The following is a 15,143-nucleotide window of genomic DNA, read 5'->3' on the forward strand; positions in this document are numbered from 1 at the left end:
CAGAATGTTGGGAATCATTAGGCAAGGGATAGCTAAGAAGACAGAGAATATCATATTGCCTCTATATAAATCCATGTTATGCCCACATCTTGAATATTGTGTGCAGATGTGGTCGCCCCATCTCAAAAAAGATACATTGGAATTGGAAAAGGTTCAGAAAAGGGCAACAGAAATTATTAGGGGTACGAACGGCTGCCGTATAAGGAGAGATAATAAGACTGGGACTTTTCAGCTTCGAAAAGAGATGACTAAGGGGGGATATGATAGAGGTCTACAAAATCATGACTGGTATGGAGAAAGTAAATAAGGAAGTGTTATTTATTCCTTCTCATAACACAAGAACTAGGGGTCACCAAATGAAATTAATAGGCAGCAGGTTTACCACAAACAAAAGGAAGTATTTTTTCACACAACTCAGTCAGCTTGTGGAACTTCTTGCCAGGGGATGTTGTGAAGACCAAGACTATAAAGGGTTCAAAAAAGAACTAGATAAGTTCATGGAGGATAGATCCATCAATGGCTATTAGCCAGGATGGGCAGGAATGGTGTCCCTAGTCTCTGTTGCCAGAAACTGGGTATGGCAAGAGGGGACGGATCACTTGATGATTTCCTGTTCTGTTCATTCCCTCTGGGGCACCTGCCATTAGCCACTATTAGAAGACAGGATACTGAACTAGATGGAGCTTTGATCTCACCCAGTATGGCTGTTCTTATGTTCTTAATTCACCCCCATTCACTAATTGTCTACTAATTTGTTTGCTTAAAGGAAAGACATAAAACAAGAGTTAATGCACAATGTTCAGAAACTGATTCAGAGAGAGGGAGAGAACTGGAATTTTAGATGTAGATGCAAGCAGTAATGTTAATAAAAAAAAAAGTTTTGCCAATGATTAGTAAACAAGATTAGGCTATAGTTATGTTAAGAGGCCAGAGGCCAAAAAGTTATTTTCCTTGAAAACTGCATCAGCTGTTCCCAGAGTCTGCAAAAACTTTTTGTTCAACCTTCAATCACTTTTAGAGTACTTGATTTAGTATTACAATTCAGGGTTATTTTCTTCAGTAGAGTAATATATTGAGGGTGACTTTGCAGTTAGAAAAACAATTTTTTTTACTGAGAAACTGAGCAAATTATTTTTGGAAGAGAAATGCAGAACCCCATTGTAGTTTTTACATCATTTTCAGGGTATAGCCTTATTTTAAGTGGGATCCTAAAACCTTTGGGCTGGGCAGGTTTGTTGAAAATCGCTGCCTTTTTTAAAATATTCAAACTTAATATAACATATACCCTAACTTTTCCCCCCTTCCCATTTTCAACATTAGGTTAGCTTGCAAAGGGAAAAACTTGTAAGTATCCTCAGGCACAGATGCTTTCTGTTTTCACTTCTGTGATTAAATACAAATAAAGTGTCTGAATCTGGGAGCCTTTGGTAGGTACCACCCTGCTAAATATCAAAGGTTGCTCTTCCAGTGCAGAAAGATTCAGTTTAATGGACAGATTAAATTGGCAGTAGTCTAAACAATTTTACTCAGAAGAATCTAAATCCTACATTCATTGACTTTAGTGGAACTTTTGAGTGTGCAAGGGATGTAGGTCAAAGATCTAGGTTTCGCCAGTTTCTTTAAAATGGTTAAATTCCATATCTTAATAATAGTTGACAGTTTGGTGTGATGGTCATTTGGTTATGGTTAATTTATTTGTAAGTATTTGTGATATCTTGCAAACACAAAATAAATCATTTTAAATTATGTGGTAATATTTAATAAATATTGCAGGATATTTATTTACCAGAATGATTCACAGTGCATCTCAAGTGTATCATCACACATTCTGAAAACAACCTTTTTGTAGTTGATGTCATAAAATCTGTTCTTGGTTGTTTAAGAGTAGCACCAACAAAAACTTGTAGTTCTCGTTTAAAATCTGCTCAATGTGTAGCGTCCAGAATAAGTATATTAATTTAGAAGTGACAATTTTAATCATGGTTCCTAAGTGCATTGATTAAACCTAGGTTACTTTATTCAGTTTCCAAGTAGTCGGGGGGGAAATGTACATAATTTCCCAAGCTTTCTTTATATGTACATATAAGAGTCAGTTGTATGTGCATTTCCGCTACATTTTAGGCCATATTTAGGACTCAATCCTGCAAACAGATGAGCAAGTAAGCAACTTTACCTATGTGAATATCTGGGACCTTAGTTTCTAAATATAATATATTACACACAGAAAATTACATTAAAATAACATTATTATTAGTTTGCAAAGTCAGACTCTCTAAAGTTCATAAATGTCAGAATCAAGGTTGCCTGTGGAACCTAATTTATCCTACTTGTGCATATGCATTATGATACAGTCTTTAATTACATAATACCATACTAATTTTTCCACAGAACCCCTGCCTGATTCAATGCACTGGATGGATGGTGCTCATTTAATGAACAGTTCTTCATTAGGCCTTATTTACTGCATGCTGTTTTAACCTGGAAGACGGAATTACTGAATTTCCTCATTGGCTTTTCTATGTTGCTCATCATTAGTGTGTGTGTGTGCTTTGCAAATGTTAATTATCTTCTCCCCAGCCCTGTGAGGTGATAGAGGTGTTACTGTCCCCATTTTACAGATGGGGAGCTGAGGCCCAGAGAACATTCTATAGACAACCTTAATGTTGACATTTCCTAACTTTTGAGTGCTTGACTTTAAAACTTTAGTATGTTTTTAATGTAGTTTTTTGTGTGTAATAACCTAGCTTTTTAAAAGCAAACTGATAAAATAGAAATTCCATCATGGGGTATCATACTGTCACCCACATGGGTCCTCAGGAGGGTTGGAAGCTTAGATCCACTGCACAGACCTCTGCCACTTGAGCTAACGGAGTAACAGATAGCAATAGTAGATTGTCATCCTCTATGTGGACTAGCACTGGAAGGGGATGAGACACATGCTTTGCCACTCAGGTCCACAGATAATTGCTGACAGCAGAGAAATTGAGACACTGAGAAATATTGGGTTCTGCTATACGCTGCAGAGGGGAGTGTTCCTTAGTGGGGAGAGACCCTTCTGCCCTGTCCCCTCCAATCTATCTGTCTCTTCCTTAACCCTGGCTCCTTTTCTCAGTCCCAGTTTCCTAGTCTCTACTCCTGAGGCTTCTCATCTCAGTCTCCTTCCCAGCCAGCCCTTATTTCCCCTTCCTGTCAAAATCCTTCTGTCCAGCATCCTATCCAGTGAGCCCCAGTTGTATGTAGATGTGCAATTGTTTTTCTGTACTATAAAATGAAATGTAATAAAAAGTTAAAATTTGCCTTTAAAACCACTTTAATGATAATAAGCTATAATGCAAAAGGAACATTTTAAAAAAATTATAGAAATGTTAACTGGTTTCCCCTCCTTGACTCAAAAATGATTTTCTATTTTTTTTTTTAAAGTGGGGAGGCAGGAAATGTAATAAAGAATGCTTAATGTTGTAAGGAAATAAGTATATTCAGTCTGGAAGTAACAACATTTTTAAATATGTTATTTGCTTGACAAACAGGTTCATACAAAGTTCCACTGCAGGCAGGCACATGCTCCTGGCACAGAAACTTCATGCTTGACGTTTTCCTATGATGGTACTGTCCTTGCTAGTCGAGGAGGTAGGTGAATAAAAAGCTCTTTGATGTATGTTGGTTAATGAAAGATAAGTTTAGATTTATGCTAACTATTAACTAATGTGGGAAAGAAATTCTGGCCATTTAAAATCATATCACCTAGAGGTAATTTTTCATACCAGGAAAATAATACATTGAAATCAGAAGTTAGCTATTCTCTGGGTTTATTTATTTATTTAATCTGAAATACTTCACAAATCTTATCTTTCATTACCATACCTTACTCTAAAATTGTGCTTCAACGGCAGTTCTGAACATGGATGTGGGGAATATGTCAAACTTTCTGAGGGAGTGCGGCAAGGCTTCCCGCTCATCGGGTCACAACATCACTGCTGCCTCTCTGTCCTGAATAAATTTGAGTGAGTGTCTTTGTGACCTGTTGCACATGGATGCAGTGCCACTCAAATTTGGTCCAGCCACCCTTCCATCATGATGAGGGGCACCTGAGCCAAATTTGAGTGAGTGGCTTTGCAGCCTGGCACGCTGCATCACAATGCCCACTTAGCACTCTTCAGTGCTGAAATTAAGAAGTACTGCCCTGAAAACATTGTGGATGTTAAGATATGTGCTTTTAAACATTTCCTAGTCTATGCACAGCAGGATTAAAGGGCTGGGTTATTTAAAGTAGAAGCTCCTTTATTGGAATCACTGTATTAATGGCTCCAGTTCCATATAGATTACATTAGAATGTCCTGTTTTGTAAGGTGGGTTTGAATGTTGAGAACACCTGTGGTACATTTATGGAAGGACATTTATAAAAATAATTAAGGGAAATTGTAGAAGAAAGTTATTTAATTTATTTTGCTATGTTTTCATTGTACAAATTCTAATCTTTTTTTAACCCGAGCAATAATAATCCACCAAAATCAGAAATTTTGAATAAAATAAACAAACAAAATTAACTATTAAGAAATTTTCAAAATTAATACAAAATGTTCAAAAGTAACAACTTTTTTCATTTGTTCTTTGTGGAAAAGCCTCGATCTATTGAGCAGTATTCACTTTATATTGTTTATTGTTTATTCTCTCCCCAGTTCACTTGTCTATACATTGTATTTTTTTGTCATTGGTTTGTATTTTATCTAATTTGTATTGTAAACACCATGAAAAGGGGAGCTTCTTATTTGCCTGTAAAGTGTTGTCAATCTCTGTGCTCCTGTATAAATAACGAAACATTTATAAATGGTTCTCTGAGTCTCCTCCTGCGGTTATAGGCTGAGATTTTCAAAGCTGCCTATCATGCTCTAATCAGACTTTCTCTTTATGCTATTTGTTTTCTTCGTTTGTCCTTCCGCGTGATACCTTCCTTCTGAGGACATTTTCTTAAGCTCTGTATTTGTGAATTTATGGTACTTGCTCAGTAGGCTTTTGTGTCTTTTTAGTGTTGTGTTGCACTTCCTTCCCCCCTGTTCTTCCCATCCTTATTTGTCCCCAGAATGTGTATCTGGATGATCAGGCATCCAGATGATTGGTCAGACTATGTCTAACTTTCTTAATCATTACTCTATCACATTTCAGTTTAAATTATATAAAAACTTGATTTATAGTATTGCAGGATTTAAGCATAAAAATGGCTCCTTAGTGTGTTTAAAAATATTACCTTAATATACAGTACTTGCCTGGTTAGATGATTTTTTAAACTCTATATATCTGCTATACTAAAAAATGAGAAGGATTCATACTTTATTTTAAATTCTTTGTTTGGTTAATGTTTTAATACAAGTGTTGCTTTGGATCTGTACCAATAATAGCAGGTGTGGATCCAGCAGTCATAGATTAGCACACCTGCCAAGTGCTGAGGATCAAAGAGAGGATCATTGTTTGGGAGAATGGGGACTTTCACTGAAAGCCTGATTGCCTCCCCTGCATCTGATGTAGATTCTGATTTGGAGATGAGGGAGGTGAGGCAGAGCTCAGCTGCAGGCACAAGGGAAAAGGAACAGCAGACGCGTTGCTTATGGGAGTTCCTGGCTTCCTTCTTGTCAGTTATTAACTAAGAACCTGACAGAAATTTACTAAATTGATATTTACACACATTTCGTTATTTTAAAAAAGCATGTTTGACAATGTTTTCTTATCTTAACAATAAAGAGTGATTCAATAGTGTAGCTACTAATATATCATAAAAATAAAACTGAGTTTTATATTCTTGTGTTATATAGAACTTACAGTGAACTTCTCTTGTTGTTTATAAGATAAAAATCTCTGAAGTCATGTGGTGGCTCAGTACATTTCTTTGGTGTATCTTCTTAGAGGTGAACAACTCTTAGGTCTGGTGACGCTTAAATAGTCAACTTATAAATGAAAACCAGTGCATCATGACTACATGTAGCTAAATTCAATGAAACCTATTCACCTCTGAGCTTTCAGATAGCATGTGCAAATATGAGCTACCTGTATGGCTCAGAGATGAATATACTTCTTTTTTTTTCCTCAATTTTTAACCATCTCCCATTTAAAATATTTAGAAGGAAAAACTGTTTCGTTCACTTGATGAATGTGAAGAGATTCCAGATACAGTATTTCTGATTAATACATTTAGAGAGTGTGTAACAATACATATTGGCCATGTTTTTTTAAAATTTGATCTATACGGACTTCTGTTTTGATCAGGGCCGACTCCAGGCACCAGTGGAGGAAGCACTTGCCTGGGGCAGCACATGCTAAGGGGCGGCATTCCGTCCATTCTTGGGGCAGTACAGTCCGAGCTCTTTTTTTTTTTTTTTTTTTGCTTGGGGTGGCAAAAATGGTAGAGCCAGTCCTGGTTTTGATAAAGAACAAGATGAATTGTTCCTTAAGGTAAATTTTAACTTTAGATTTGCTTCAATCAGTATTTGCTTAAGTAAATAAACTTGACATTCACCTAAATAAAACACCAATATTTATTGGCACTAATAGATATTATATAGATATGTCACCTGTTTTTAATATCTGATTTTTAAATCAAGATTGATGTTTTTCTAAAAATTATCCTCTAGTTCAAACAGACATTAATTCAGGGAAGTCTTACTGTCTGTGTTATACAGGAGGTCAGACTAGATGATCATAGTGGTTCCTTCTTGCCTTATAATCTATGAATTTATGGAGCTCAGAGGGCTTTTTGGAAGGTTTGGAGTTCTAGCAGCCATAATCTCTTCATGGATAGAGAAGCTAATATTCTTAAACACAGTGCCAGGTGGGATGGTCTTTTGGAAGGGTAAAGTCTGGAGGACCAGGTCATCCTGAGAGACATAGAAGATGGTGTAAGTGTAGAAATGCGAAATAATTTCTCTCCCAGGTCCATCTTCTGTCATTTAGCTTTTGGCCCATGGGAGGAGTGATGAGCAGCTTCTGTCTCCTGGGTAGCTCCTTAATTGTCTTTCTCCAGCCTGGTGTGCATGAGCCATTGCAGAAGTACAGAGCTGTGACCTTGCCTCCTTTGAGGTGATGTACATTTCAAGGGTGCAACAGCATAGGAGCCCCTGCATTGCTCAGAGAAAATGGAGATGCTTATGCATACTCTCCTTCCATTTTTCTCACACATGTAAGGGCCAGAAAATATTTAGACAGTGTTAAAGATATGTTTTTGTTTTCATACATTTAATATGTTCTCTTATGTTAACCTTTTTATGTAAATAGCTTTCCTATTTGTTTTAAATAATTTTATCTTATTCTGTAAACTTTGTTGTTAGTGCAGAGAAATGAATCTTTTCCAGTGATCTTTGTGATGATTCAATTATCATCCTTGGATCTGTGCATTCAGCATGAGACTTGAGGGAAACTGCCACAGTTCTAATGTTTAGAGCCTTTCAGGCACTAGCACAGGAGCCTTATGCAACACTCACTTGGTGACTTAGACTGGGCCACACATTTCCAGGTCAATTGCACTCCTGGCTGATGTCAACAGTGGAGCTCCCCGAAGATTATCATATGGTTCACTTTCCAATTTATGGCAGCACCCTTGCTTCACAGTATCTCCCTCCCCTGCCTGTATCCTTTACAGTCTTCCTGATCAGCATTTTCTCCTGTCCCATCAGCATGTTGGTTCTGCCTTGACTGACGGCTATTTGCAAAAGACCTGTCTTGGCTCAGCAAAAATGAAGGCATTATTCTGGTAGCTCTCTGTTAACTGTGACAAATTTGGATCTAAACCTTAATAGGAATGACTGTGGCTGATCCCATCATTCTAAGAGTCTGGCCACAAATAATCACATGGATCAGGGCACCTGCTTGTAATCCCACTCTGGGATCCTAGGTAAGGTAATAAAAGGAGATATACCAATCTCCTAGAACTGGAAGGGACCTCGAAAGGTCACCGAGTACAGCCCCCTGCCTTCACTAGCAGGACCAATTTTTGCCCCAGATCCCTAAGTGGCCTCCTCAAGGATTGAACTCACAACCCTGGGTTTAACAGGCTAATGCTCAAACTGCTGAGCTATCCCTTCCCTATCCTGGTGCTTCTTATTGGCATGGAGATAGAGTCAGAGGCATTGTGTTTCTCTGCAACTATATAAAATCATCCCAGCTTCTCAGGAGAAGTCTGCCATAAGGACTTAAAGGTTTAAATGTGAAAAAACTGTGATGTGGTATGCTCAGGCCTAATGTGAATTCTTCTGAATGCCCCATTTAAAAAACTGCTTGACTGCCTTCTTTCTTTGTTTGAGGCTACATTTAAAAACTTATTCTGTATGGATTCATCTGGCAGTTATTTTGGTCTGTCATGAACTAGTTGAAGGTAGACCAGTGTTGCTCCAGCCCCTATAGGGATTGATGCATTTAGAAATCATTATTAAATAAACCTTGGTGTTGTGGGATAATAATATAGTCATTTTCCAGGTGGCGGTGACTTCACCTCCGAGTGTGAGTTTGGGGCACCAGTGTCTCATTTACATTCATATTAAATTTTCATTGATCAGATAGTTCTATGGATGCATCCTAAATTTATTCTAAAGTGTTCTGCCTTAATGACCAAGTCATTCTAACAATATTTCTCCCACATCTGTCAGTGCCCATCCCAACAAGGCCTTTCTCCAGAAACTGAATGTGAAAATGACCTTGGACTTTTATCTGGAACTGACCAAAGCCCTGCAAAAGTCTTTCTAGCTTCTTCTTGTCACACAAATACAGTAGGTTTTGCTGTTAGCAAGAGAGCTATGTCTAAATAACTGTCTGAATGCATTTCTCCATGCTACAGCTTGGCAGGTCTGCAGCTTAAAGATCATGTCAAAGCTCATTCCATTAGGGACAGAGCAGCCTTGGATGCTAGCCTCAGATCTGTCCCTATCCAAGAAATTTGCAAAGCAGCCAAATGGTGTTCTTTGCACACATTAACAAAGCACTGGTGCTTTTGTTTTAGCATCTTAGACAATAATTATCGTTTTTCATGTTACAGAAACAAACACTTCAGTACTACTGGGATGGGCACTATTAGAAACCCCTAAAATGAATAGATATTCCCAAGACAGGGAGTTCAAACCCCTTGTTCTCTTCTCCACCCCCCCTCCACCCCCCCACCTTCCCAACCAACATAGATTTACTCTGGTCAAAATATTTTTATTTAAATTTGATACCTTTCAACAAGCTTTCATGTTGAAGAGGTATCTTAGTCCTTCATATTTTATTTACATCCACACACACACACTGCTGCTTTCATTCAAAGACATGCCACTTATCTTGATTTTCTTTTGTTACCGTCTGTTACCCATTTTTCCATTACATTTTATTTTAGATACCCTCTTTAAGCTCTTTAGTCTCCATGAGCAGGAATCCACAGTGATGAATATCTTTGGAGAAAAGAAAATGACTTCCCTCTAATTCTTGTGCTCTAGTTGTGTGCATTTCTGTGCATAACTGCTCACCCCACCCCTCCCATCAGAGTTCAAGGGAATTCTGTAACTTCTTATCTAGATTTAATCTAATACTTGTTAAAATGACTTTTATTTGCAAGTTCCTCTTCTCACCTTTGTAAGGAACTGACCTGGAATTCAAGGAGGGAGGTCAGCTAGTTGCCTTAGTGAGGGTTCTGTAATATGCAGGACCCTGTTGCCTCAGAGACTCAAAATTCTAGAACTATGAGAATTTCTGCGTCCTCTGTTTCTGAAAATATATACTGAAAAGATATGCACATCTCTCTACACACAAGAATTACAGGTAACTAGCCTTTTTTAACACGGAGTTAATATGACATAACTACCAAAAGGGAATAAATAGCATAACTTTGATTGACTTGCTGATTCATACCACATTTATCAAAGACACATGACAACTGCTATAAATGACTTATTGTGAAGTAGTTCTGGCTTTTACAGTAACAATTGTATTGGAGGGGCTGTCCTGCAGTGTGTCTCCCACAAGGAATTCTGGCTGATTCAATCAGAATTTCAGTAGAAACAGGAGTGTACACAGGAATAAAAATGTTGCCACTTTTGAAGGGGCACTTTCTGTGCCCCCTGCGGCTGGAGGAACTGCCTCCCTTGTCCTGCTCCATACGACCGGAGGACCTGGATCTCTCCACCACAGCCCTGGGGCCGGTGGTTCTGGCTCTGTCCCCCAACCCCATCCCCCATGGCTCTGGGGCCAATGGAGCTTGCTCTCCCCCTGCAGGAGGAGGAAATGGATACTCCCTGCAACCCCAGGGCAGGAGGAGCTCGCTCTCCCCACCCTGGCCCTAGAGGAGTTCTGTGCCACTGCTGATTGGGGAGGGGAGAGGGAGAACACATGCGGCAATTTTGGTTCACTTATAATGGGTGTGAAGTGTGTGCACCATCTGTAACTGGTCAGCTGGCTGGTGCAGAAAGTAGGCTGAGTTTTGGGACTAATTTCTGTCTACCTTTCCTTTCCCCTTTTCAGGTAGCTAATGCCTGCACTCCATGCTTGGCTGCTGTGTGTCTTCTAAGGAAAAGGGGAGAGCTCCTTATGCTCTCTCTCTACTCCTCCCTTGCACCCATGTAGGACGAGCTGTAATCTGGCTCCAAATATCTTATGTAACTTTTGAACTGTTCCTTCCATTTTAACCTTTGTGATTTAGCTTGTGAAAAGTCAATGAAAATTAAATTGACAACTCCCCCCCCACCCTCAAAAAAACCCTTACAGCCCCAAAACCCCACAAGCACAGGAAGGATTAATGTTTAAGGGGTTTCCATTCTACTAGAAACAGCTAAAAGTCATAAAGTAGATGTTGGTAGGACTTTGCCATTGAGGAATAGTCCATGACAGTCTCATTGAAGCATACAGTAAGGAACACTACAGGTGGTATTTCTCATTATTGAACTTGAAGTCATTACTTTAGGCACAAACAGCTCATTCTTTTCATGTAGCACTCCCACCCCATTAAACATGCTGGTTCTTTTCTGCGTTTGTTTTATTGATTTATTTAGCTTTTGGGTCCCTGGACAAAAATTAAGTTCCTACAAATATGTAATTCTTGACTCTTGTGTGCTAACTTTTGTCATTTATTTGTTGTTTGTTTCATAGGAGATGATACATTAAAAACATGGGATATCAGGCAATTTAAAAAACCTATTAACTCAGTTGAAGGTCTGTCCAGCTTCTTCCCAATGTAAGTACTTTATTTATTTACTCCATCCAGTAGAAGCAGCTGCAGAAACAGCCAAAGCAGGGATAGCTGTAGTGGGAGGTGAGGGTAAAAATGGGGGCCAGTGGGGGCCATCCCTGGACCCTGAACTCTTCAGGGGAGACACCCCCCCACCACCACCTTCAAGCAGTCAGGAGGCACTAGGAGCCAGGTGGTGCTGCCTTCTCCCCAACCTCCCACCATCTGACCTTGGGGGGAAAACTGCAGAGGAACCAGCCAGACACTCTAGTCGTAGAGCAGCTGCAGAAAGAAGCCAAAGCAGGGACCTTCGAATATTCAGACAAGTTTTTACAGTTTTAACTCTGACCTGTGCAGATTGGCTGTTTGTACCAACCCTCTTGCTCCACCTCCATCAGTCACTTCACCTCCACTTCACTCTACACTTGCCCCTCTCACTTTCCACTCCCCTGCCCTGCCACCTTCCCTTCCCTTCAGTGTCCTCTCTCCCTTCGCTTTTTTTTCATGTAGTTTATTGCCTCCTAACTAAGCCCACCCCCGAAAAATGACAATAATCGTGCAGATAACATGATTGCTGTCATCACATAGTTCACTCTGTTTGAGTATGCTGTCCCTTTCCGCACCCCGTGTCTGTGTTGTCTATTTAAATAGTAAACTCTCCAGAGCAGGGACCATCTGCTACTCTGTGTTTGTACAGTGCCAGGCACAATGGGGCCCCACTCTTGGTTGGTCCCAAAGCACTGCCCATAATAAATATGATTAATAATATTTAATAATTAGCAGCTGTAGTATGCAGGAGAGTGGAGTTGGAAAGTAGGTAACTGGACATTATATGTTACCGGGGCGGCTCTAGCTTTTTTGTCACCCCAAGCACGGCAGGCAGGCTGCCTTCGGCAGCGCGCCTGCGGGAGGTCCCCAGTCTCGTGGATTCAGCGGTGTGCCTGCAAGAGGTCCGCCAGTCCCGCGGCTTCGGTGTACCTGCTGCCAAATTGCCGCTGAATCTGCGGGACCGGTGGACCTCCCTCAGACAAGCCGCCAAAGGTGCCTGGAGCCTGGTGCCTGGAGCCACTGCTGTATGTAGCATCTATATGTTGAAATGATTGTGTTCAAGCTCTTGGAGGGTGGGTATTGTATTTATTTTATTATTTTGATTTGTACTGAACACCTAGTTTTAGGCACAGCCAGTTACAACTCTCACTCAAGATTTATAGTTTTCAAATGATATCTCAGAATTAAGTCAAAGACGGATTCAGTCTTGGACTTGGAACTCTTTCCGTGTTTCTAGTATTGAGAGAAAGGAAGGAGCATGTTGTAAAATAGTTTTGACCATCTACTTACAATTGCTGTAAGTGATCAGGGTGTATAGCCCCTGGCCTAGGGGCTCTAACTGAGCGGAGGTGTTCAGGGACAGGAGTCATCAGACAGGAGTGGGAGTCAGGCCTGTACCTACCATGTGCAAAGTACACAGCAGCGTAGGGCACCAGGAAATTGTGCCCTACGCAACTGCCTGCTGCTCCAGCCCCTACTCCGCCTCTTCCCCATGGCCTCCACCCCCGGTCCACCTCACCCCCACTCCACCCTTCCCCAAAGTCCCTGCTCCGCCCCAGCCCTGCCTCTTCCCACCCCTGCTCTGCCCCAACTCCACCCCTTCCCCAAAGCTCCCATCCCTGCTCCACCTCTTCCTGTCCCTGCTCCGCCCCCACTCCACCTCTTCCCCTGAGGACTCCAGAAGTGGTCAGGCCTGCCCTCACCAGTAAGTAGAGTGACCCGGCTCCTGCCTGCTCTGCTGCCCTGGTTCCCAGCCACACCGCCAGCAAGTGCTGGGGAGTGGTTCCCCCTATCCCCCCAAGCCTGGGAGCCAGGGGAGAGGAGTAGGCTCGGGCCAGGTCATTCCACTTCCCACAGGACGTGGCCAGCCCTCTCCCCCCACCCCCGCACTGCAGAGGCCTGGGGCAGGGCTCCACACAGCCCCCCCCATGGAGGGGGGGCTGCATAGTACACTAAAATAGCTAGGGACTGTCCTCGTTGGAGGAATTGCAAGCCAAGGTCCCATAAACAAGAGTCAGGGTCAGTCAGGCCAGGGTTGGACACCGAAGATCAGAAATAGTACCAGGTTAGAATCAAAAGGCAGAATCAGAGTCAAACTGAAGTAGACAACTGAACATTAGAGGGAGTACCAGGCTAGAATTGAGAGGCAGGAATCAGGGTCGAAGTCAAGCTGGAGTCAGAGACCAGAGATCAGGAGATGAGGCCATGTCTGGTACTGCAGTAAGCCAAAGTCTGTGTGGGTGCCCAGACAACCTGGTGTTAAGTAGGGGCACTTGGCCAATTAGAGGGCCACAGGGACCTATCACTCTGGGTCTCTTGGGTGGTACTTCCTGTGGCACCTACTTGCCAGTATTCCCTGGTTGTGCCTCTGCATGGCCTCCTGGTGGCAGTGTGGGAATATCAGGTGCCCCATACTCTACAGAGCTGGGTTCTAGTTCCTCAGATTTATAATTGCAGTTTAAAATTAATTTGACAGATATTTCATTGGTGAACAGATTTCATGACCTACTTGTTTGTTTGCTGATTTGGAAACTGCTGATTTTTTTTTTGTGTCCAGTGCTGAAATTTTGATAAGACTTCTGAAAAAGAGGTATTTTTGTTAGTTTTGCCAAATTTGGATATTTTGTGCACAGCTTTATTTTTAGTTTTAGTTTTAAAAACCTTTTGTATTAACTGTAACAGATAAAAGGCATTGTCTTGAAGATTTGTTTAACTGTATTTGTAATGATGTTCCCAAAACATATTACAAGTGTGCCCATTATGATGATGATTTATTTTATCTACAGGACAGATTGCTGTTTCAGCCCAGATGATAAGTTAATTGTCACGGGCACCTCTATTAAGAAAGGAGGTGGCAATGGGAAGCTTATTTTCTTTGAACGGGAGACATTCCAGAAGGTGTATGAAATAGAAGTCACAGATGCTGTATGTATTTTATTTTTCTTCTAAAGTAGAATTCAAAATGTAAATTAAATCAAGTGATCTCTTTATTTTTGCATTTCACACAGGAAAATTAAGGTGGCGTTTTTCATTTTTATGTGCATATAATTCCCATTAACATACATGTAATCTTCATTAACCTTAAATCTAATTTTTGAGGGCATCCTTGAATGAAGACAGTGTAGAATTCTCTGGAAAAATGCCACCTTTATTTATTCTACTTTGATAGTCACTCCTATACGAGATGTGTTCCCCCGGGGACTCTCCAGTTGTGAAGCCATGTATAAGTCCCAGAATTCTGACACACATGCCTGTGCCGTTGAATCCACCGGTTCTCATGTTAAAAGATTCCGCTCTCTTCAGGGGAAAACTCATATTTGTCCCCAATAGTTGGTGGTGTCAGCGCTATGGGTATAGCCTGGGTAAATGCAGAACTCTTTACATTCTTGTGTCAAAATGTAAGTCACCTATCTGAAACCCTTGGACAAGGAATACCCTTTGTCAGCAGTAATATGCAGTCCTAAAATACTTGAACCTATAATACAAGAAGGCTTATGTGTATGACTTGAACAATCCAGCTATTTCCTAATATAAAAGTGAAGACTATATCATATAAAACAAATTGCCATAGTGTTGTACACAGGCAACAATGTAGATTGTAGTAGTCAGGGAGTGGAACAGAGTTGTGGATGTCTGCACACCAAATATGAAACATCCACGATGGTTGATAAGAGAATATCAGGTGGCCAATTAAGTGCTCCACTAGGCCTACTAAGCCAATTCATTGATTCCCCTTTCTATGACAGGCGCCTCCTATTGACCCATCTTCTTGAGACATATCAGTCTTCACTGGCATAGCCCAACAAGACTCCAGCTGGAGTCCATTTACATTGAGACTGATATTTGTACAAGAATTTTCTTCATTAGATCCCATTTTCTGATCTTACTTGATTCTGCAGTGAAATCTGCCTGAGGCTGAATT

At 40.8% G+C, this 15,143-nt stretch overlaps 1 protein-coding gene across 3 annotated transcripts in view; it reads left to right on the forward strand.

The window, feature by feature from the left end:
* Window positions 1–15,143, forward strand: part of WDR70 (WD repeat domain 70) — a 227,194-nt gene that overhangs the window by 167,540 nt on the left and 44,511 nt on the right. For all 3 annotated transcript variants that reach the window (XM_045020965.1, XM_045020963.1, XM_045020964.1), the window contains exons 11-13: window positions 3,528–3,627; window positions 11,095–11,179; window positions 14,008–14,146. In XM_045020965.1, coding sequence (XP_044876900.1) covers window positions 3,528–3,627; window positions 11,095–11,179; window positions 14,008–14,146 — 324 coding nt within the window. The remainder of the gene's footprint in view (window positions 1–3,527; window positions 3,628–11,094; window positions 11,180–14,007; window positions 14,147–15,143) is intronic.

This window comes from Mauremys mutica, chromosome 6 (genome assembly GCF_020497125.1).
Source record: "Mauremys mutica isolate MM-2020 ecotype Southern chromosome 6, ASM2049712v1, whole genome shotgun sequence".
Lineage (NCBI taxonomy): Eukaryota > Metazoa > Chordata > Testudines > Geoemydidae > Mauremys > Mauremys mutica.